The sequence below is a fragment of the Drosophila elegans genome, unplaced genomic scaffold (genome assembly GCF_018152505.1).
Source record: "Drosophila elegans isolate 14027-0461.03 unplaced genomic scaffold, ASM1815250v1 contig_208, whole genome shotgun sequence".
Taxonomy (NCBI): domain Eukaryota; kingdom Metazoa; phylum Arthropoda; class Insecta; order Diptera; family Drosophilidae; genus Drosophila; species Drosophila elegans.
In genome coordinates, this window is record NW_024545578.1 from 9,733,707 (window position 1) to 9,757,914 (window position 24,208).

The 24,208-nt window shown below is 39.5% G+C and overlaps 2 protein-coding genes across 2 annotated transcripts; one reads left to right on the forward strand and one right to left on the reverse strand.

Moving 5' to 3' along the window:
• Positions 1-687: 687 nt before the first annotated feature.
• Positions 688-24,186, reverse strand: LOC108146737 (whirlin). Its single transcript, XM_041707916.1, is given in 18 exon segments — positions 688-2,909; positions 2,982-3,074; positions 3,131-3,325; positions 3,999-4,085; positions 7,703-7,708; positions 13,971-14,042; positions 14,714-15,014; positions 15,486-15,580; positions 16,890-16,919; positions 16,980-17,090; positions 17,147-17,318; positions 17,382-17,702; positions 18,116-18,272; positions 18,275-18,410; positions 20,524-20,654; positions 21,689-21,827; positions 22,374-23,223; positions 24,090-24,186. Coding segments are annotated over 18 exon segments (3,876 nt in total). The 5' UTR covers positions 24,098-24,186; the 3' UTR covers positions 688-1,937.
• On the forward strand, positions 9,004-13,779 carry LOC108146738. Its single transcript, XM_017272842.1, has 2 exons — positions 9,004-9,343; positions 13,353-13,779. Exon 2 carries the CDS (start codon positions 13,368-13,370, stop codon positions 13,611-13,613), a length of 246 nt encoding a protein of 81 aa, XP_017128331.1. The 5' UTR covers positions 9,004-9,343; positions 13,353-13,367; the 3' UTR covers positions 13,614-13,779.
• Positions 24,187-24,208: the final 22 nt, after the last annotated feature.

Sequence of the window (24,208 nt, forward strand, 5' to 3'; positions counted from 1 at the left end):
GCATTTTTAGTGGCGTGAGCAGACATAGATGCCTCTCTGCCCTAGCAGTTTCATAATTCGTTTACCATTTTCTTTGGGTTGGAGTTATTGGGCGCCTGGGATAAGTTCGTTTGGGTGCAAGGAATTTTCCTTAGTTAGTTGGTGAGGAGAATACAATTTTGCAGCGGATTTTCCTGGTGTCGGCCCTTGGCTCTTTAAAACATTTAACAAACATTCAAAAATTGTGCAGTGTGCAGTTTAAGTTGTACTAATAACAGGGATATGCCTTGCGGTGTTGTCAGATTAATCGAGAAAATAGTTGGAGGATTTTAATATGTAATCAGTTATTAATTTATTAAAGGAGCTGCAGAGATCTTTAGGGTTTTAAAATCTCTCACAATGGCTTTAAAAAATTTCCTTTTTTGAAAGCATACTTTATAAGTGATTTTAAAATTCTAATAATCCCCTCCATTTCGAATCATATACGAATCAATCGATTTATCTTACAACACAGCGGGTATATAATTTGATATTTTGGTTAAAATTTAGAGTTGATGCGCTTTTAAGGCTAGGTATTTCTGAGTGGGTGTAGGTGTAGGTGTAAGTGTAAGTGTAAGTGTGAGTTTGTGTGTGTGGTCGTTGCTACTGCTTCCTTCTATTAAATATATATTTATACCTTTTTACATTTTTTGTGATTTTATTTTAAGATTACTTTTTATTTTTACAAATTAACTTTTGCTTAGGTGGGCTTCATTTTTGTTTGTTGTAGGTTTTTTTGTTTTGTTCAATTAGCTGCTGTAAATACAATCAATTTGGCAATATGCATGCGTGTGTGTGTGAGTGGCGTGCATACGTGTATTTGTGTGTGTTAGTGTATGTTTGAATCTAACAAAAGCGACAATTCGTTACTAGTTTGCTGGTTATTTTTACATTTTACAGTGTCTGTGCCTTTATTCATTTTTTTTTTTGCTTATTTTTCTCTGCATCATCTTCTTTTTGCTTACTGTTTAAGGGATTTTTAGATATTTTATTTGTTCGTTTTTAACATTTTAAGCTCTTGATTTTCTTAATGTATGCCTTATTGGGTTGTGGATGCTTTTTCTTGGGGACTTTTGTGGGTTTATCATCAACTAACATTGCTCTTACAGTAATCTCGTGAACGTAAACATTTCTCGTCACTAGTGTAAACAAGTAATGACTAACTGTCTAAGCTACGTTGATCGCTTGATACTCAATAGTAATAATAATCATACAATAATATGTTATAGAGTTTACACGGATTTACACAGTTCGTCTAGCGCGTGGTTCGTGGTTCGATAGAGGGTCTTAGGATACGGATACCTAAGGACTGGATAGGTCTTGTCTCTGGTTATTCTAGTTGAGGATAGGAGTGGTTTTTGGTTCTAGTTCTAAGAGAATTTTCGGGCGAGCCATATACTGCACTGTAAGGATCGAACGGAAAGCCAAGTGAGAGAGATGCTCTTGATTATTTTTTTAATATTTTTATTGTTTTTCATTAACCTTGGCAGTGTTAAAATTTTGCATTTGATATTTCAGAAATGGGTTTAATAAACAAACCAAACACACAAAACTTTATAAGGGGTTGTTACAAACTATAGACTCAACTTTCTTTCTTTCAACATTTTTTTGGTAAGAGCATCTCGTCAGCTACAACAAATTAACACATTTCTAGGGTACATAGCAGGATATGGTGACCCACATAGTTTTGTGGTAGTTGTGGGACAATTTTGTATATTTATTTTTAACAAGCGCGTTGTGTTCAGTGTAGAAAGAGGCGTGCATGAGGGGCATAGGTCTTCGTTTTTGTTTCAACAAAGGTAGCACAATTAAACTGTTTACTGGTTGAATTGCTGTTGCAGTTTGAAAAGAATGTTTCCAAAAAATTGTTGCTCCAATTGCGAGAATTGTATTTTTGACTCTTGCTTTTCGGTTTCTCCTTACTGGTAAACGGAATTATTATGAGATTTGTAGCTGTTGCTGCTGCTGTAGCGTTGGTGTTGCTGTTGTGATTGTGATCCAGATGAATGATAATGATGATGGTGGTGGTGTTGTTCCTCGTGGTGTTCACGATGGTGGTGGTGTTGGTGTGGGTGTTGTTCGTGGTGGTGTTCGTGTTCGTGTTGATACTCCCTTTCGCGTTGTTCGCGTTGCTCTCGCAATTGTTGCTGCCGTTCGCGATGATGTTGCTGCTGATCGCGTTGGTGTAGCTGATGTTCGCGTTGCTCACGCTGTTCACGTTGTTCACGTTGTTCGCGTGTTTCACGTTGCTCCCGTTGCTCGCGTTGCTCACGTTGCAGCTGCTGCTGGCGGGTGGGCGTTTGTTGCTGGTGTGTAGGCGTGGCATGTTGCTGATGTGAATCCCGCGTGGGAGTCGCCTCACGCGACGCCTTTGTTGGTGTGTTGGTGTTTACCTGTTGTTGTTTGTTAGCAGCTGTCGCTGCTCCCGTTGGTGTTGCTTGTGTGTTGCTGTTGTTTGTATTGGGCGTTTTGGTGTTTTGATGTTGCTGCTGTTGCTGCTGCTGTTGTTGTTGCTGCTGCTGGTGAGGATGTGTATGCGGATGCGAATGAGGTTGATGATTGCTGATCGCCGCACTGCTACCATAGTGGCTGTTGATGTTGTTGTGCATCTCATGGGGCAGTGGCGGCGGATTCTTGGCTTTCGTTAGCGGTATTGGTGTTGGCATTGGTTTTGGCGTCTCCGTTAAATCGATGCCCCATTCATAGAGGAACTCGAGTTTTTGTCGTTCCAATGGGTCACTGGCCGGCAGGGCAAGCAAATGTTAGGCTTCTAAAAATATCAGCGCCGTCGGCTTCGGTTCCAAATTTGATTTTTTTGCTTCGACAACTAAGAAGGTTATTTCAGCCTTTTCACGATTAGCAAAGCATTCGGCTATCAGTCGAGCAACCTCCTGGAAAATAAATGGAAATGTTTATTTAATATCTTATAAACGTTATAGTTAAAATTTTAAATAACACTTTACCTGATGATGTAGACCTTCCACTTTGGTTCCATCTACTTCCAGAATGAGTTGCCCGACTTCAAGGCCGCCCGCTTCAAATGCTGCACCATTTTCCTGTTTTAATATTCAATTAATTATAAAAATCATGCTATATTTAATGGCGTACTCACATGGATATTGATTATCCTAGGAAGCGGGTGTTTTGTATTAGCACCACCTTCAATAGCAATACCTAAAATTGGTTTGGTTTTCTTAACTGTAATGTGTAAGTTGCCTCTATGATCAGGTACGACGTTTGGATTGTGTTCATGTGTTTGTTCAGTCGTTGAACCACCATTCTGCTCCGCTGACAGACGCTGCATGGACTGAAAAGCAAATGTTTCGCATTTGAGTAATAACAATTCAATAATTTACGGATTTCAAATAATATTTCAAGTTTGATTTATAATTCTTCGATATCCATAAGTTCTAAGATTAGCTTAAAGTTCTAATTGTGTGTTGGTTTGATCAAAAATAACTTGGTTCAAGCTGGTAAAAAAGATTTTTTTTTGTGATTTGGTAAAGGCAAGCAATTTAACATTTGGTTGATTCAAGGACTTTGTTAATAAATATTGTTTTGGGTTGTTGTACTTATTTACGTGTGGTTCAAACAATAGGAAACGGTTCAAGCTATGGAAAGGTAGGCCAATTCAAATTTACAAATATTGCTAGTTTAAAATATTCAATGGCATAGTTGCTGTTTATTTTGGAGCTAGGTAAAGAGAGATAGAGAGAAAGAAGAAACTTTTGTGTGATTTGTTTGGAATGAATCATGAAATGTTCTGGGGTGACCGAATTGTATAAAATTTAATAGAAAAACCGACGAAAGTCTTATGACTACGATATAACACTGATTAAATATGAGCCGAAACTCATTGTTCATACGATTTTTGTTTGTCTTATTAAAGTTGTTTGTTGGCATTCAAGTGCTGTATTCAGTTATTATTTGTAGATATCTGTTAAGTTAGTGTTCTTGCACTAGTTTGGAGTAGCACTCACCTGATGCCTTCGTACACCTTTATCGCCCAGCAATGTGCCGCCTTCTTCCTTCATATCGAAACTCCGTGAGAGTTTTGTGGCCAACTCCTATTCATTTAATTATTTCGGTTTTCAGATATGGCCACATAGTATTTTGGCAATAGATTTGTTTGGTTTGTTTGTTTTTTTTTTTTTTTTTTTGGTTTGGTTTGGATTTTGCATAGTGAGCAAACATTTGATTGATTTTTGTCGTACAATAAGTTGAATGTAAAATGAAAATAGTAGAGATATTTGCATAAGAATTCGTTGTAGTTGCTTGTAGTAGAGATAAAAAACGTTGTAGATTTCTTGGTAGACTGTATTGGTTGCGTGTGAAATATGGTTAGAATATATATATAGTTCTTGATTTGTAGCCGTTTTCGAAAGTGTTTGCTGTTTGTTTTGGTTCTCGCTCACTTTCAAACATACAGATAGAAACTTAATTGAATAAAGTATGGCAGTTGACTATACGGTGGTTTAAAATTGAGTGGTGGGGTTGTTTTCGGGTCGGTGGATGGGTGTTTTCAGTGGGACAGCATATGCCAAAAGCGTGCTTTAGAAAGAGAGAGAGAGAGAGATGGGGGACAGCTAGAGATTGTGGATATCGATTGACATTCGGACTGAACTGAACTAAGCTGAGCTGAGCTGATTTGCTTTGAATTGCAGTGTTTTCATTTTTCCTTTTTCCATTTGATTTTTGGCTACCTTTCACCACATGGGACTATTCGTTGATTTAAGCTTTGATTGCTTGATTAGCTTTGCAGTGGTTTGTCACTGGAGAATGGAGCAGCTTATCACTGGAGAATGCAATTCTTTGAATGGCAATTGGCTTTACTGAAAACTTTCTGGTTTAAGCCAAAATTGTATAAAATATTTTTCTATTAAATTAAAAATAAAATTAAAGACCAGATATATTTTGTAATCGGAAAACAGTTTAAAATATTTTTCAATTTAATTGAAACCATTTTACACACGTAATGAAATGAGTAGTTTAAAGTCACTGCATCTAAATATTGGACTATCGGCTTCTCACCTATTTAGTATCATGAACTAAGCTGAGGTCAAGAGTGCAAATTATGAATATGCGAGTGCTGTGTGCGTATCGGTGGAATAGTCTGTGTGTGGCTGGGTTTTGGTGTTTGTCTTTGAGTTTGTGCAATTTAAGGCTTTGCAACTATACAATTATTATACAATCTATTTCTATAAGCTAATAGCAAGATTTGGCAACTAAGACACTTAGATTTTGTTAGCTAGACTATGTCGGACTAGGTAGGACCAAATGTAGCGCTAACTAAAACTTGAAAACTTCAACTTACGAGTATTTTACAGGACTAAGAGCTGCTAACTACAACTAGGATATTGGGGTGCGTGTGTGGATGTCGCTGTATAGTGGTGTGGTGTGTGGGAGAGCAGCAGCTAAAATAAAGGCCAACATAAATCGGGATTTACACTAATTACAGGGCAAATGAAAAGAAATGGTAAAACACTACAAATCGATGTGTGTGAGAGGTGAATCGGTGAATTATGGCTGGCGGTGAACCAAGACCAATTAATTCGATGCTGATACGGATATTGATATTTTGCGTGTGTTTAGAAATCGGGGTGACTCATGCGTAAATGTGCAAATGTATTTTTCAAGCTTTTCTTTTCTTTTTTTTTTTTTTTGTTTGGGTTTCTTTTTATTTCACTTTGGTTGATTTTTTGTCATAAAGGCTTAACCTTTCGCTTTTAAATGCATTGTTGGCTTTTTAGTCTTGTGTCTTGTTTAGCTTTTGTTTAAGATACTTACATTACTTTACAAAGAGACTAAGAAAATCTATATGAAAAGTTTTCGAGTGCGCCACGAACAAATTAAAAAACGAAACACAATGGAAATAATGTGGTTTAACTTGTGGGGCAAGCAAAATTTGATTTGGAATGAGAGCACAAAACTAAAACACAGTTCCTACGAATACAACACAAAATGCTGGATATGCAATCGAATTTAGTACAACAATCTTTTAATTTTGGTATTTTAATGGCACTTGCAGTGGCTGTCGTTGCAATGCACATTCAAAAACGGTTAAGTTAGTTAAGTTAGTTAATAGAGAGACAGAGTTACAGAGTTACAGAGATATAGAGAGAGAGAGAGACATAGATAGAGAGCGAGTGAGAGAGTGATAGCAACAATACTAAGTAGTTCAGGCTAAATTGAATGCAACGAGATGCAAATTGAAAGATCTGTTCCAAAAGAAAAACAAAATGCAGACTGTGAGAACATTTCGCAGACAAAAATTATTCCACTCAACTTGCGAACACAATTTCTATTTTGTGGTTGCTGGTGTCGTTTGTTATTTATTAGGTATTTGTTTTGTTTTCGTTTTAACGTTTAACGAAAAATACATTGGCACTTACTAGAGGTCGTCCCCAATACCATGATTTGACACGTTGTGTTAAACCACCCAAATGTGAACGCAGTCCATCTAAGTAGCCGCCCTGAAATGCACACAAATGAACAAACAAGAACAATTTCGGGGAGTACGGGACAAGAGGTCACGGAAATCCAACTCAAAAACGATCTGGAGTCTATGGATCTGATGGAACAACAAAAGTGGTGGTGGAGTTGAGGGTGCCGAATGAAATGAGAGAAATCGAGTGGAAATCAGGGGGGAAAATCAGTGTGCTAGGGTTGAAGAGAGAAAGAAATAGGAGGATTCTGTGGGTATTTGTGGGGTTCCTAGGTTTGTATTAAACTAGTTAAGCTACTTTTAGTTTATTACTGGATATATAGTTGAACTGAATACATTTTGAAGATTACGGTAGGTTAAGAGTTACTTTTATTTATGGTAACCATAACTACTAAGATGAACAATTGGAAATTGAATACCTAACAATATATTGCTAATGTCTTAACCATAAAATGGGTTTGTTTATGTATCTAAATCAAATTACCTCTACAATCTCTACTGTTGTTATGGGTTAAATACTATTTTTTTTTATTTGTTACTATTAGAGCTAGTTCAACTGAATTGGAAATGTTTTAATTAAATATATATGTGCACTATAAATTTCTAGAATTTCCTGTTAGCACTTGGCAACAAATGTTGATTGGCATCATGTTGATAAGCAAGTATGATTGCTTGGCCGCAAATGTTGCTGGCAACATTTCGAGTACATTTTAATAGCATACTTTAAGGCCTCCATTTGAATTTCCTTTGTTCCGCTGAATAATCTCGGATTTAAACTATGCCTACACCCACTAAAACGCGTTCATTTGCTAATTAGCTTTGGTTATGTCAAAACTTTGTGAGGTAATCTTCTCCAAAGCTTCGTTGCATGGGCCTGTAATACGCCCACCGTTCCCACCTCTTGCATTTGAAAATTATGCACACGAAACACCATCGGCGAAATTAGTTAGGTAAATGGCTCAAAACCGAGTAGCGAGCTAAATATTTACAAGAGTTTGTTTATGCTCTTTTTTTCTTTGTTTACGATTGCTTCCTTATTGGTTTTTCCTTTGTTATGTACGTATATAATTTGGAGTTTAAATACATATATATACTTATGTGTGTGTCTGTGTGTGTGTGTGTGTGTGTGTGTGTGTGTGTGTGTGTTGGCATTTGGTTGAGTGTGAGTGTGTCGAAAAGATAGTTTCGAAAAGTGCTTAAAGTGTAACAAACGGCGAATGCGGCGAACATTGAGCTTACCTGTTCCTGTTTCCAATTAATGCGATACCCATCCATTGCGCATACGCAGCGTGGAACGATGTCGAATAAAATAGAAGATGGGAAACCGAAAAAGAAAAATTAATTATCACCGATTAAACGACTAATGAGCATCATCTCTTTTCAATGCCAAAAGCACTCGCCTTTCCTGGCCATCTACTCCCGCCTGAGTCAGTAGGCAGAAATAACACATTTTCCGTTTACGTCATGCCAGAGCAAAACAAAACCAAAGTGGTATAAATAAAAGAAAAAAAAAACAAGGGGCCTGGAGGAAACAAAAAACGTCGCACAGCTGCAGTCACTGTCAGCTGCAGTTACCACCGCAGTATCCCAGAGATACATTTTATTTATTTGTCACTCCAGTTTGACCATTGCGTAAATCGCACTCTCACACTTACACTTACAACATAAATCTTGGCGATATAATTGCAGTATAATTTTTAGTCATAAATATTGACAATCTTTGTTTATCAAATAGCTTGCCATTGTTTTCTGTCATCGCTGTGGGTAATTTTTTACATTACTAGGCCATAAAAAGTAACTGGGAAAACGTTCAGTGGCAAAACGTCAAAGAAAGCAAAACTCAAATGCAACAACACAGGCCCCAAGATAAAAAATATGTCTAAGCCAAGCAGACTAGTAAATGCTCTAGCAGAGATAAATGTTTGCATTGCATTCTATACCAATTTGTCAAGTATATCACACCAATAGTAGGTTGTGAAAAGAATAAGTAAAAAAACATAATCATCTTCTTTTCTTATCCTAAATATTTGTTATGATTACCTTAAAAGCTTACACTTAAGAAACTATTAGATTTGTAATTCCTTTAAATTTCTTTAAAAATCTTTCTATATTTGTTCTTGTACTAATCATTTTTAGATCCCCAGAGATTTCTAAAACGGCGAAACGGCAAATCAAAGCTGCGAAACCACTTTTTTTTTGTTTCAAAACTCATATCAATCATAAAATCCACAAATCTGAATATGTATTTCTTATGTATCTTGGTCTCCAAATGAAATTTTGTTTACTAATAAATTATATACTATATATATTTAAAACTTAATTTTAGTATAATGGTTTCTGAAGATTTATAAAAAAATATATTCTTCAATAAATTCAAAAAAGATCTTAGGCAATAAATATATTGCTCAAATTTAATTTTTCGAAATTCTTTACAACCATCATTGTTAGTATATATTGTTTTACTGATAAACTAAGTATATATCTATTTTTAAATTTAAATTTCCTTAATTTATTTAAAATTATTTAAGTACGAAAGTTCAACTCTATTTATGTGACTAGGTCTTTGGGTATTTTTGTTCAAACTCTTTACTAACTGCCAACGACTTTGGCCAGTAAAGAGTAAGTCTGCTGCTCCGGCTGGCTGGGCATCGTTGGCTTTTGGCAGCAGTCGAAGCAGCAGCAACGGCAGCAACAGCAACAGCAACAAGAGCAACTACAACCGGGCAGCAGCAACTATGGATTCAGCCGCAGCTCTACCTTCAGAAAAGTCTGCAGTTTCAGTCGCGCGTCGTCGCTTCGAACGTGAGGTTGAAATCCCAGTTAGCAGAGCAGCAGAATACGTTTACAACGACTTGTGCGGCCAAGAAGTATCAGCTAAAAGTGCGTATTATTCGGCTTAAATTGAACGAGAAACAAGTTGGCTGTGGAGTTGACAAATCTCGCGTTTCGTTACATTTCGCGCTCTGTTTGCTGGCAAAATGGTTGCATAAATAATAATAATGCCAGCAGAAGTTTGGCCTGGCTCTTCTGTTCGACTTTAGTTATATCATCATCGCGCTCAGTTTTTGGGGCCTTTGGCAGACTAGTCCGACATGTGTCGGCTGCTTTATTGCTTTGCATTTTGCATTCAATTAACTTCTATTTCTCACCTTTTTTTGGCCCAGCTAATTTCCTTTGTTTCTGCTTCTGTTTCTGTTTTTGTTTCGTTACTTTTTTAATTGCCAGAGGTAGACAGCGGTTTTCGGCTGATTTGTTGTCTTTCTTTTCTGCAATTAAGTTGCTGACGGAAATGGCGGATTCTAGGTGGTAAGACTGCGAAATAGTTGCTAAACATTTCGACCCAGAAAAAAAACATCGGCTGTCAGTTGTAGGGAAAGCCAAAAGGTTTTGAAAAAATTCGCATTAAGCGCAGAACGAACGAAGTGCTTTTAATGGCTTTTTGGACAGGCTTTCAGAGTGTCTTAAAGCCTAAGGGCACTGACAACTGACTAAAGTAATTGCCATTGGAAACGGCATAAATAAGAATAACCCTTTTCCGAGGAGAAACCTAATGGAGATTGCTCCAATAAAACGTTGTTCCGCTCTTAATGCATTCATCAAAATTGGTTTCAGTTAACCAATCATTTCCAACCAACCAATCTGACCCACTTCTCATCACCGCCGATCAACGAAATCACAGCCGGAGATTTGATAAATTGTTCTTAGACATTCGGTCAGCTGGCAGTTGCTTTATAGGTCAATGAGCTAGCCCAAATGTTAACAAAATTATTCATATCCAATGTCACAACACAGAGCACAACTGCGATCTCAGGCATCTGACTTCATCGCTGCCATAACAATAGTGTGAATTAGACAATAAATTAAATGTTCACCTTTTGTTTAACTTTAAGAAAAGTTTTTCAAAAAAAAAAGGTTCAGACTGGCAGAACCAGAAAAATTTCACCAGAACCCAAGGAACAACTCTGAAAACCGGCAGCACACAACTTTCACAGGCAAGAGAAAGAGAATTTTCCAAACAATAATGAAAACTTTCAGTCAATTGCTTGGCTGCCAGCCCATTTAACTGTATTTTCCTTACGCACATCATTTTCGGACAATTTTTTATCCCAATTTTTGTTAAATCGTTATTTGCGTCTTTTGGTAAGCTGCTCAGAGCAACCATTCCGAAATCAATCAAATTTATGACTTTGCAAACTTTTGCAGCCAAGATTTGTTGTCGTGTTTGATGATGTTTTTTTAGCCGTAGTGGCTCAATTTTTGTAACTCGATTCGAAAAGCTGGCAATCATCATTCATAGCACATGCCATTGACCTCGTTGTGTTTACTCGGAGGCTGGTGAATGCGGAGGAACTGGGGGGCAGGGGCACCTTTTTGTCATTAGACACGCATCGGAGTGGGAGGGGAACCGAGTTCACCAATGGTTCGCCACCGCATCGATGGAGTTGCCCAACGTATTTCGATCCCAAAGCTGGATTTTAATAATGCCATTGCAAGGTCGGACAAATTATGTTTATGAAATTCAAACAAAATCGGGGTTTCGTGAAACTGTCACAAGTCGATAAAAATGGAATGCAAAAAAAGATAATTCCCCAAGGCAGAAGAAATCCATGTTAGAGATTAATAGTTAACCAATATCAACTTTTAGCCTAAAGAGCAGTTGCCTATACTTATAGCTTAAAGTTTATTTTTTACATAAATCAAACATCGGAAATGTTGATGATGAAATTTGTATTTTATTACTTGTGTCGATTGGACTAAGAAAAAAAGTTGTTTAATCAAAAAATTAATTATACAATTAATGGTTTGGAAATAGACAATAAACATAGATTTTTTATTAAGCAATTTTATTTAAAAAAATTGTTAAACTAATTAGTATAAAAAAAATACTTTTCTATATTCTATAAATTTTTATATGTTACTTTGTAAAAAACATATTTTGTCTTTAGAATTTGCTTTCGCTTTGAATTGTTTTAAGGTATACCTTTAATCTTTGAAAAGCTCCCCTCAGGCCAACAAACGACTCTTAATTTTCTTAGGGTATATAAAAGGTAACATAATTAGCTAACCCCCGGGGAACCCAGTCAAGTATAATTAATAATGTCAAAAGATGACAAGCTGTCCGGATTGCTAAAACAACAAAATGGATAGACGTAAAAGAGTTTGTCATAACGGTTAATCGAGATTCGAGACTTCACACCTCCCCCTCTCCCTCCCCTCCGTTTGCCTCAATTAAGGTTCTCATTATTTTGAAGAAGAGTGTTCTCCTATTGACAGACATGTCTTCAAACTGACAGTCTTCAACCAACTGAATGCGTAGACCGACCGGACTTGGGTTTGTTTTTGTTTTCAGCTTCTGACTGGTTTTCGCTACGCATCTAAATGGTTTATTTACATTATAAACAACTTCTTCCATCTAGCTTGCAGCAACAACAGTTTACTTTCCATTTACGTTTGCTCTTGACAAAGTTTTGTACCTTATTTAGTACATTTCTCTAATGACCCACTTTAAGTTTTTGGTCTTGGCCGTTGCTCTGGCTGATCTCCCGCCCCACCTCGATTTCTATCCCCTTGTCCCGTCCCGGTAATTTCGAAAAAGTGAGTGTCCCATAAGCCAGACAAGCGACATCCAACAAAAAGTTGTTTGTCAGTTGTAGTTGAAATCAAACTGGTTACTCAGCTGCCGTCTGGGTCGAGTCCGTCGGGTCTGTCCATCGACCAGCGACCAGCGAACATCGGCCATCTACCATCTACCATCGACCAACTACCATCGTTCATCGGTCGGTCAAGCCGGCCCAAATGGTGTCAGCTGTGTAAACAGGGCTAAGCAAGCGGATCGCAAGCTGTTTAGCTTCTCATTGCCCCGCTGCCACACCATCCAAATCAATTTCATGCGAACCGAATGAAAATCCTGCCCTGAACTTGACTGCATCTGGCTGCATGTGATACGGTTGAACGCCTTTTGCGGAAATTATTGCAATTTTCTTGTCTTGTCTTCTAGCCAAGCACTCCGCATTCACACATAACACACACACTCTAAATTGAGGTTTTGGCGGTGAGTTTACTTTCACTTTTCCTGCACTTACTCAACAAGTTGTGGGGGAGAGCTGAGTGCCTGGCTGACGAAGTTTGCTCAGAGAGGAAACATTCATCAAAAGATTGAAGTATTCGAGTTTTCACTTTGAGCCAAATTAGAGCTGAATAAGTAATGTTTGCAGTACATTAAAAAGATTCTTTGTTAAAGAACAGTTCTTGCACGAAAGAAATAGTTTGCAACTTAATGCTGTAAATTCATTAGGTAACCCTGTTATGGATAGGAATATTCTTCTTTATGTTTATTATACCCATGAAGAAATGCTAGCTCCCACGTAATTGAATTTCGCAATATCTCAACATTTTGGGATTGTAAAGACTTTTTCATTACATTTTTTTAATGAGAGAATATTTGATATATAAGTTGTAAATTTAATAGCAGTTTAAACAAATCCTTAAAAAATACTTTTTGGCTGTCTTTTGTTTTTAAAATATAAAAAACCTTAATAGCTTGAACAAATAACAATGTAGCTTTATAATCTAAAGGAAAGATTTGTATTGATGGTAACGCATAATTCACAGATCTTAATACTAAATAAAATAAGTTCCTTTTCATTTTTAATGAAAAAATTAACTATGAAAATCAGGCAATTTAAATTGAACTAATTCCGTCAGGGTTGTTAAAAATTGACGCTCTCAGGACTTCCATGTTTACCAAACCCCCACCCATTCCCCATATTTACTTTAACCGACTTTTTCCATCGAGTGCAATGACAAACCCTCAAACAAAGTCCACTCCACACTGATTGCAACTTGGCCAAAGAACAACAAATCATTTAAACAAATCAAACATCAACAGGCGACTGGCGACAACATGGAAACCTATTTGACGGAGATCAAACAGTTGCGCATACCACGCCCGAAATTCGAGCCCAACAGTTGCCATCAGCAGCACCACCATGCGGTGACAGCGGCCGCGACCACGCCCACATCCACGCCCATCCAGCCGCCCCCGCCCCTGCACCACCGGCAGTGGCGACACTTTGTGCGACCCTTCACGCCGCCACGCGATTACCATCTACCCATGATGGCCGACGGCTCCATGCACGACAAGATGTGAGGAGGAGGACCTCACATAGCCGACTGGCTAGGCAAACATGCTGCCCATACATAACCCCCGTAGGATAGTGCTTAAGCTTAGCGTTAGACTAGTAAACGTACTATAGATACAGATACAGATACAGTTACAGATACAAAGAATAAATAATAAAGAATACAAAAATTGAGTATAGTTTTTTTATTGAGTTGGAGTGTGCTGATCATGAAATGGCACTTCATGGAATGAGCAAATGGAAGATAAGATATATATTTATGGGTGTTACTTTGCACTACGAATAATATAATCACTCTCTACAGTTAATCCCCCCCAAGAAGATAGTGTTCCTACAACAAAATCGCGATCGCCGCTCTTACTCACCGCATCTTGATCGTATTCCGGTAAAAGGGTTTCGCTGCCCCGGCGAGTTCTGTGCTCTTCACAGCCGTATTCCTAAGCCGGGATAAAAGAATTTACAAAATAAATTGTTCAGCGGCTTAAATAGTTTTTTTTAGTTTCTGCTGGTAACCAACCAATTCAGTTTGGCACTGGTCTTAATGCGACTTAACGGTATTACAACACTCAATAGCCAATTGGACAACATTTAAAAAGGAAGTACAACATAACCGGAAAACGAGACGAAAACGTAAATAAAAACCACATTGAGCAGTTGGACAAACATGGAAAATAATTCAAACATAAAAAAAGACGACAATAGACGTTTTACACACACAACAAGAGACAACGATACAAAAAAGAGATAGAGATGAATAGATAAAGACACTAAAGATACAAAATAAAGTAAAACATACACAACAGACAGTCGAAAACCTCGGCGAATGTCAATTTTTTCCTACCCAAAGCGTTGAGAAATTAAAAATACAGCATTTAAACCAATTTGGGTGCCATGAAATATAAAGAAACCCTTTGGAAATTCGATGCACAAGATAGAAATAGTTAAATTTTGGTCAACTGGCTTGGAAGTATTTTTCGTAAAAGAGCCTTAGTTCGAGATGGGAAAACTTAGTAAGATCTTAAATCTGCAACAGAACAGCTTGAGGAACAGTGAAAGTAGTAGACTGATAGCTTGCTACCCTGTTCGCCCGATTCGCTTCGGTCCTGACCTGTTGCTGATTGTCTTTGGCCTGCTTGAATTTCAATTGACTTGGTCCCAACGGATGGTGGTGATGATGTCGCCCAGATCCCACGTTGCCGCCAATTCCGCCCAGATGACGCAATGAGGCATGATGGGGTGGATAATGTTGCTGCTGTTGCTGATGTTGCTGCTGGTGTTGCTGCTGTTGTTGTGGAGGCGATAATGATGATGACGACTGGTGGCTTGCTGTCTGATAATGTGATGCTGGCTGTGAGCGATGCAGTATGGGTCCCGCCGACATGGGTCGATGGGGCAACTGTAGTGCGGGTCTATCGTATACATATACACTAGGTCAGTTAACTGTTTTGGTTGAGAGTTTGGTTTGGTTTGGTTTTGGGATCAGTGTTGGGGAGTACCCAGATATTAAGATTAGTTGGCTTAGGTAAATAAATATATTATTGCATTTGTTCTATCTAGGTAAAATCTCCAATTTCCCTAATTTAATTTAATTTGAAAAGTTTTTTAATTTGTTCTACCTGAGTTTGCCGTCTTTGCCGCAATAATTCCCTACTGGGTTTAGCTGCTTAAGAAAGTTCGTTTAACTATTTCAACGTTTGTGATCAACACCTTCATCTATTGATATATTCACATAGATGATGACAATGTTATGTAAGTTTTAACTAACTTAATTTCTCTGATTGGAAATTGCGATAAATTAGTACGCTTCCCAACACTGATTGGGGTTATGGGTTAAGGATCAGGTGCTATGGGAAATGGGTTTTCGGTTATTAGCAAGGTACCGTTTGTGTATATCCGTAACGGTCATGCCCAATCCCGAGTCCGACGAAGGACTCCGTCCGGTGGCGGCTATAATTTCCAAATCATCGGCTGTTACCTGTTGGGGAACGGAACGGAATGGTACGGAATGGATCGAAACGAAACGAACGATTTGGTTTGCATACGATTCAGAGCGAGTGAGACAGTGACAGCTGGACAGCTTGAGAGTGAGTGAGTGAAAGGGGTTCTAGTCTAGGCTTCCGTAGAATTCTACCGAGCATAGATAGAGACAGAGATAGAGAGACAGATCGATACATAGATAGCATCTAAGAGGCAGAGAGCGACAGAGATAGAGTGTCTGGTAGTGCATTTGTACTTCAATCGATAGTTATATTGCTTGGTATTTATATGCTTATTCTGGTGCTGATTCTTGGTGACTGTTGTGGTTTCTTGTTTATTCATTTGGTGCATTTTTGAAGTGGAATAACTTGGGTTCGATTTGTTATCTTACAGTAATTTCGTTACTTAAACGTAATACTAAAGCTATTCACCAAATTTTATCTAAGTGACTTTTGATACAGTCATATTTAAGTATTGTTATATATATATATATAGTAGAAATTTATAATTTTTATTTACAACGACAGTTGTGCTTTTTTGAGTCAACTGTACCTTAAAATATTATTAATTGTTTGCAATTATGCATGTAATAAATATAGAATTTGTTTCGTTTTTGCTTAATTTACATTGTCATAATTTTTTGACGCCACTCCGCGCCTACTTCTTATTATTAAAAATATTTTTAAAAAAACCTTTGCCACTACAATGTAACTAAAATTGTATGTTTATGTGTTTTTGTTTTGGAAAAATTGACATTCGATTTGATTGCTTTTGTTTTGTAATGTAAATTTACTTACAAAGGGCCGAATTAAAGGTAAGCGAGTTACTGAAAGCTTTCTGAACAGAAAACAAAGGAAAATGACATGCAATTTTTGGGAAATGAAAGAAGCAGTAACTGGTTTAAAGTTGTGTGGCTAAAGAAAGTATCAAGTGTATCTCGTTCAACAATTAAACTACAAGTTTTTGTTTTGATTTTCTTTTTGTCGAGTGTTATTTGTATTTTGTCTACAGTTGAAACAGATAAATTAAAGTAAAAGTTACAAACATACAGTGACAACAATTATCAACGACAACAGCAAGAAGAGAAAGATATACTAAACAATAAACATTTTGTAGGAGATATATAAGTATAGTATATATAGACGAATAGTGGACAGTAGACCGGTTGAACAGTAATCAACGTTTAGTTTGACTTTAATTGGTAGAACATGCTCAGTGTTTTGGGTATTTTCAGTTTAGAGAAATGTCTCTTAAAACTAAGTGTATATGGTGTCTGTGTCGTAGAATAAATCTTCTAAAAAGCTTACCGGCAAGTCACGGGCGGGGTCTCCCTTACGCTGTAAAAGATAAAGGGGTTTACATGGGGGCCAAGAGATAATAAGAATCTTCTGGCTTACCCTATGCCTATCCACGCTGTAAGGATCGCGTTCTCTGCGATAGACTAGCTCGTCGTATCGCGTGCGATCCTCGGGAAATACCAGTTCCCGTATCTCCGTCACTAGCGAGTGCTGGAAATTAAAACAATCAGGCATTTTCATATATTTTTTTCCCCGTTTTAACTCACCTTCTCGTACGTATCTAACATCTCTAATAAGACGGCAACAAAGGCATCTATGGTCATTGCTTTCGCACTATATTCGGCAATATAGTAGGAAAGGCTTGCAAAGTGATGACGGGGCAGCAGAGAGCGCGCCTTCTCCTCCACCATGGTCGCAATTTGACCTTTTCGGCGTGCTCTGTAACATCAAATTATAAATTTTATAGACCTTAATCATAATTTTGGGGTTCTGGACACCCACCTTGTGCCCGTTGGACTGTAGGCATCCCAGGGCTCCATCTCGATGGAGGTGCAGGAGTGCGGCACCTTGCCCACGTCACGTATCACCAGCGACATACGCTTGTGGTACTTCAACTGACCCACCGCCTCGTCGTGCGTCACATCGAGAAAGGATTGCCCGTTGACCTCGAGGATCTCGTCGCCGATCATCAGTCCGGACCGATCGGCCACACTGTCCTTGTCCACGCCGGTGACGAAGATCCCCAGGCCGTACTCCACGCCGCCGCGGATCATCAGGCCCAGAGATTGGCCGGGCTCGATCAGCAGCTCCACGCGTCGTATTCTAAAGAAACAAAATGATAATAATACTAGATAAACATCTTGTAGAGAAGAGGAGGGTATATATTTGTAAGAGTAATAAAAGCCTCCCAAAAATCGCTTTAGAAATCGTTGTCCTATAGGACGAGTAGAGATAAACAAACCTCCAAAGATCTTGATTACGATTTGACAAAAAAAAGTTGTTAATAAAAATTGTTTTCGAATATAGACTTTGTCATTAAAATGTCTAAATTTCACAATTTTAAACCGACGGATTTACTTTAAGGAGTTTGAAAATCTTTTGAAAAATATGATGTTTGAAATATAATTTCTCAGTAATTAATAATTTGCCATTTAAAAAATTTAGTTGACTTAAACTTTAAAAGGCTAGAGACTTGTGATTGTAGAAGATATAAAACTTAAAACCTATATACTCACCGATCCCGTCGATCGCTGCGCCTGCCCCCGTACTCCATGGGCGGGGAGGCGGGTCGTCCGTGGCGGTCCATCCACGAGCAGGTCTGGCGGAAGGGCAGCCCCGCCCCCTGGGCGGCCGCCGCCGCTGCTGCCGCTGCCGCCTGGTTCTGTGGGTGGAGGGGGGTGCCATCGACGCGTACATGGGGTCGCGGGAGGGCGGACCGAAGCCGTGCAGCGGGGCGGTCGAGTTCAGCGTGGGCGGCGCTCGCACCGTCATACTGATTTGACGTGACGATTTCAATATCTGCACACATCTCTGCGTTAAGAAAAAATGTGGCAATAGAAGAGACACAAAAGAGAGGGACAGATGCGAGCAAAACGGAACGAACCAACAAGAAGAGAGAAAGAGATAGAGGAAAGGAGCAAAGTACTAAATGAAAATTAATAAAATTAAATGAAAATTCGCAAATTGCTTGGACAAAAACGTGTACGTAAAGTGATGGCGAAATTGTTTCCCCAAATTATTAATTAACTTTAAGTGTGGGCGTGTCTGCTGCCCTTCTGACTTTCATTTTGTCGGCGGGTTTTTGCGGTCTGGTTTTGCTGTCAGTTTTCACCGTCGCTTTTCACATTTGTTGTCATTATTTTAATTGTTCCCGACCAAAAAACTAATGTGAAAATGTGCAAAATTGTGTTTGGTCCAAGGGCGGGGAAGCAGATGCGGGTGCTGTGTGCAAATTGGTCTGTGAATCCTCACAGGTGTTGTTCACTTTCGGGGATTTAATGTTTGGTCGAAGTCTTAATTTTTTGGTTTGCGGTCGACTTTCCTTGGGGCTCTCTAAATTTTAAATAATATTTGCGAGTTGTGTCCATCTAAAACGAAGCGCCATAAGCTTCTGTGGCCGAATCACTCTATCACTCATCGGGGAAATAAATATTCTGGCATTCTGCTTAGCTCGGTTTTTAGTTAAAAGGATGTGCAGCTTTTAAAAATTGTGATTGGATCTTAGGTCTTATATAAAGAAAAGGCGTCTACTAAGTTAGCAAGAAGGTAATTGGCAAAAAGGTATGCAAAACATTTGTTTATTTTTGTCTGAGTCAAGTCGGTCAACTAAAGCTACCAATTAAATAAAGTCTAAGTAAATAGCAATTATAAAAATCAATATACTGAAACAATAAGGGTACAAAATGCGACTAGTCTATTGCCAATTTTTTCTCAGTGTATATTTGTATTAGTGTATTATTTTTTTCTCAAATGTATGTTCGTATTTGGTTTAGTTATATTCATACAAAACTTGTATCAAGTGCATAAAGATTTATATATACTTGTATAGGAAACAACTACGAAAAATCGCTCAAAGCAGACAGAAATCGATCCGGGGTATGGGTGAAATGTCAGTCTATATATTTGCATTTATGTTTATCTTCGCTGTGTGCGCCCCCAAACAAGTTCTGTCGAAAACGGTTAAAGTTTAAATTGCTAGAAAGCGTGAGAAATGGCACACCATGTGTCAGTATTCGCTAAGCCTTCGTCCTTTTAGCCATCTAGTAATATGTTTTAGAAAGAATTACATTGACTATGATAACGTGTCACATAAAATATTCCACAATAAATTGACTTTCGTTGTTAGGCAGCTGCCAACTGGCAGGCGGTCGGTACAAAATCCTTTTCTTTTGGTTACTCTGTCAAGTGTCGGCCATAAAAGACGATGGTGGCCTACTGAATACAGTTTACCCAATGTACGTGTATATAAATATGTAGCATGTTTGCTCATATGTACACACATGCTTGATGGATAGAACCCCATTATGGGCAACTATTAAGGGCCAGCGATTGACAAACTGAGGCTGCCGATACCAGCACGGCCTGGCTAGAAAATCACATTAAAAATCAATAAAATGTACAATAAAATTAGATATTTTTTGATGGAAGAAAAATTTGACATGGCTGTCAGGGTCGAACGAAAGGCAGCGACAAAGATGGAGGAATGGCAGGACAAGATGAAAATTCTCAGAAATAGGGATTGTTCGTGTCCCCTTAAAAAGATTTTAAATTGCCTTCAGAATTTATTTCCAGTCTGTTTTGATTTGGCAAAAATAAACTTGACTTTAATTCGATCTATTCAATATGCAATGTTATAATATCTGAAAAGGGCTTTGTATTTTGCATACTTATTTCCTTTCTTAAAATATCTGGCAAGTTCTTTTTGCCCTTTTTCTAATACTTTGTCCTCTAACCCGTAAATTTTAATATTCAATAAATATTTATTTTTGGGACTGACAGCACCCTTCTTTTTCACCCACATATCTGTGTGCTTTGATCGAATTTTATCTAAGTATAAATAACATTAGCTACTACAAAATATTTAATAAAGATCAAAAGAGATATAAATATTTATGCGGGCGTAAATATTTTGAGAGATGCTCACCTTCAGCGCCTCCTCGTGATTGATTGAGGTGAAGGGGGTGCCATTCACCTCTAGGATTGTATCACCGGGTCGCAAACCGGCGCGTTCGGCCACCGAATTTTCCTCGATGCGTGAGATGTAGACGCCTAAGCCTGCGGGGGGAGCGTAAAAAAAAACGTGGAGGGGGGAAATCAATTAGTCAGCCCACTCACACAATCAATTTTTAATAAAAGTTCCACCACACCCCCAGGCAGAATTACCCACTCCCAAACCCCTTTCTTCCTCGAGCCCCTATTTTTTTTCGATGTTTTTCATTAAGCTCTGCCATTTTACAGAGGATTGAGGATGGAGTGCGGCAGCCATTTTATGTTTAATTTATAAAGCACGTGTACGTGTGTGTGTGTGTGTGTGTGAATCTGCACAATGGCGTCGAGGAAAAGAGGAAAAACTGAAGAGGTGGGATGAGTAAAAGAGAAGCCTGCATACGGGGGCAACTTAAATAGATTTTTATCGATTTTAAAGCCGTGCGCATATTGCAAACTAAAAATACATTCAACGACAGGAAATGGAAATGAAGGGGAGGGGAAGGGGAGGCAATAGCAGTGGCATAGGAAGAGGGGGGCAGGAAGAGCTGGTTAGCCAAAAAGGTAGTCAGGTGCAAAATGCACTTGGAAATGTCAAAGCTGCTGGCGGTTTGTCACACACAAACATGCATGCCAATGCACGTGGTTACTTGTACACGGACGCGGACGGACACCCCGGCTCTGAGAGACCCGGACAATAAAACGAAATTGAAAACTAAATTGCACCTAAGAGCTTCCCATGCCAAAAGGAACTGGGAGAACCGTCAGCCAAAGCGACTGGGCGTGACATCGAATCAAACAGCACGGGGAAAATTGAATAGGTAAAACATTTTCCGAGAAACGGAGGGCTTAACTTGCTTACAGTTCTTTGTTATTATAATCAAAATCAATTTCCATAAATGCGTCAAAATACGCACTTTAATACTAGTTATTTTCATTCTGACTAAATCCTTTTAAAATATTTAAATATTCTACAAGTTACTAATTTAATAAAAACCATGGCTTAAGTTCCTTATTTGGAGTTAGAAATACAGCTTTGGCATTACGTATACGACTAGTTGAACCAAGTAAAAGGTAAACAGTATAGATATCCCTTTACTCACCTGAGTCTTTGCCTCCCTTGACGCAAATGCCGAAACCATGATCGATTTGCTGGTCGCGCGACATGGAAACGGTTCGCGTGGTAAGTTCGTGGATATTCGGGACACTGCGATCCCTTTCCCGCTCCCGATCCCGATAAATCTGAAAAATGAAGACCCAAAAGATAAGTATACTTCATGTATCATTTAAAAAAAAGAGACTGCCTTACAATTTCCGCACTCAAAATTATTTTAAGGGAATTTCAAACTGAAGGGCATTGTTCGCGCTTTAATAAGATTTTGATTACTTAAATTCATCACAATTCCAGAAAACTTAAGGCTTGAACATATGTTTTAAAGCCAAAAATTATATATTTAAAATCTGATTTAGCGTGTATAATAATTTCGGCATTTATTTTCTCAGATTTTAGTGTTGCAGGCAGCAACACTAAAAAGACTGACTATATGTCTATAGAGATTTTAACCATGGCTTGAGAATAATGGTTATAATAAACTTTTAACTTAATAGAACCACTGTTATTTTTGTTTAAAAGCATCATTATTAAACTATTTTCACCAGCGTCCACAAAGTGCGTTTAAATCATACCCAATTTGGTGGACTCTTAAAATTAAAAGCCATTAACGATTATTTTTACTTATTTCCCTAAGTTCTTTGCTTTGTAGGTATGTAAAGGTAAAGAGAACCCACCTGGTGGGTGGTGGAGGGCGGACTGCTGGCGGGGCTGCGCCTGCCCGTGCGATCCCGCTCCCGCGTGCCGCCGTTGCTGTAGTGGTAGCTACTCGTAGGAACTGATGACGATTGGGTGGCTCCGAACATGCGCAGCACCTGCTCCGGCGAGATGGGCCGCTTCTTGTTGCCGTTGCTGCTGGCGTGCTGGCCCATCGACCGTCCGCTGGCGGCCGTCGAGGTGGGCAGGGTGCCCGCCGTTCCGGCGGCCATGTGGCTGGCGGGTGAGGAGCTGAGATAGGCGCTGCCACGCCCCGGCAGCGAGCCGCCCTTGGTGGGCACGCCTGCCGAGTTGAAGTAGTAGTGCGGCGAGTGGGGGCGCTCGATGATCGTGTAGGAGGTGCCCGGCGGCGAGTAGTACAATCCGGATCGACCGCCTGCGCCGCGCAGCGAGCTGGTACTATTGCCTACGCGCGATCCGCTGGCTGCCGCCGCCGCCGCTGCTGCCGCCGATGATCCGCCATAGGGTCCACTGCCCGGCGGCGGACTGATCATGCCAAAGGCCAGGCCAATGTCCTCCGCCTCGAAACTGCTCGGCCCCGGCGCCCCACTACCGCGCAGGTGGTGCCCGCTGAGCCCCGCCGATCCGCCCGTCGGCACGCTCGACGACGACTGCGTCCCGCCCATCGAGGGCCCAAGGCCAAAGCTGGCGGCTGCCGCTGCGGTCGCATTGTATCCGTAGGGTCGGGCACTCCATCGCGAGGGTCCAAGATCACAGAGTTCGGCATAGTCGTTGCCAGCTGCGCTCATTGTCAGGGGGTCGCCGTCGTATGGAATGCCACTGCCCCCAAGGCGCATTACACTGCTGGAGCTGGAATAGATAGGACACCATTAATGAAGGATAAACATGAAAGATACATATATGTGGTAACTAAAAAAATGCAGCTGGATTTGAACATCTCTGTATTACATTTTTCTGTTTAAAACCTATAAAGAGCGAAGCATTTAAGGAACAAATTTGTTTATCAACAATATTTTATGATATATCATTAAGGAAAAGGTTGTGATTGGTGTGTTTTTGAATTAAAGCACAGGTTTCCTAAAATATAATTTATTTTTAGAAATTACGTTCATAAACACTGCAGTATATTAAACCATAACATTAAAGTTTTATAAACCATCTGCACAAACGAGCAGTGCAATTACGTTTGCCGTTTTTTCATGATTTCGTCAAGGCCTAATCGACTCCCACGCTCGTTACGGGTATTACCCATCCGGAATTGGGTTAAAACACCCGCTCCACCATTCAATCTGCAATCCCTCGAACAACTTTTGTTTGCGTACGCAGGCCGCTAAGCCGCAGCTCAGACTGAGCGCCACATTCAGTGCAAACAATGGCTTAATCTCCAGAGTCATACGGTGAATAGTCCACCACCGCACTCATCCTCCCCGCAAACACACACACACTCACACACACAGACACATTCAGTGGCACACACTGCGAAATCAATGGGAACTTATGCCCCGTGCTTCATTATTTATGTGCCAACTTTGGCTGGAAAAACAAAAACAGGTTAGCACAAAGGCGGCAGCTCCATGTGCCACACTCCCGGAGGAGGAGCCCAAGCCCCCTTCTCTTTCCTCCCCTCCCCTACCACACCATCCAAATGGGGGAGGGGAGGGACCTCCGGACTCATAAATAGTTGAAAATTGCCGTGCTCACACATTGCCACTCACTTAGCCATGGCCCTGGACTGACGTGCACACGATAGCCATTCTGCGGCACTGGCCACAAAATATTTGCGATTTTTCCGGATGAAACTAACAAAAATTTAGCTACGCACACATGTACTTTT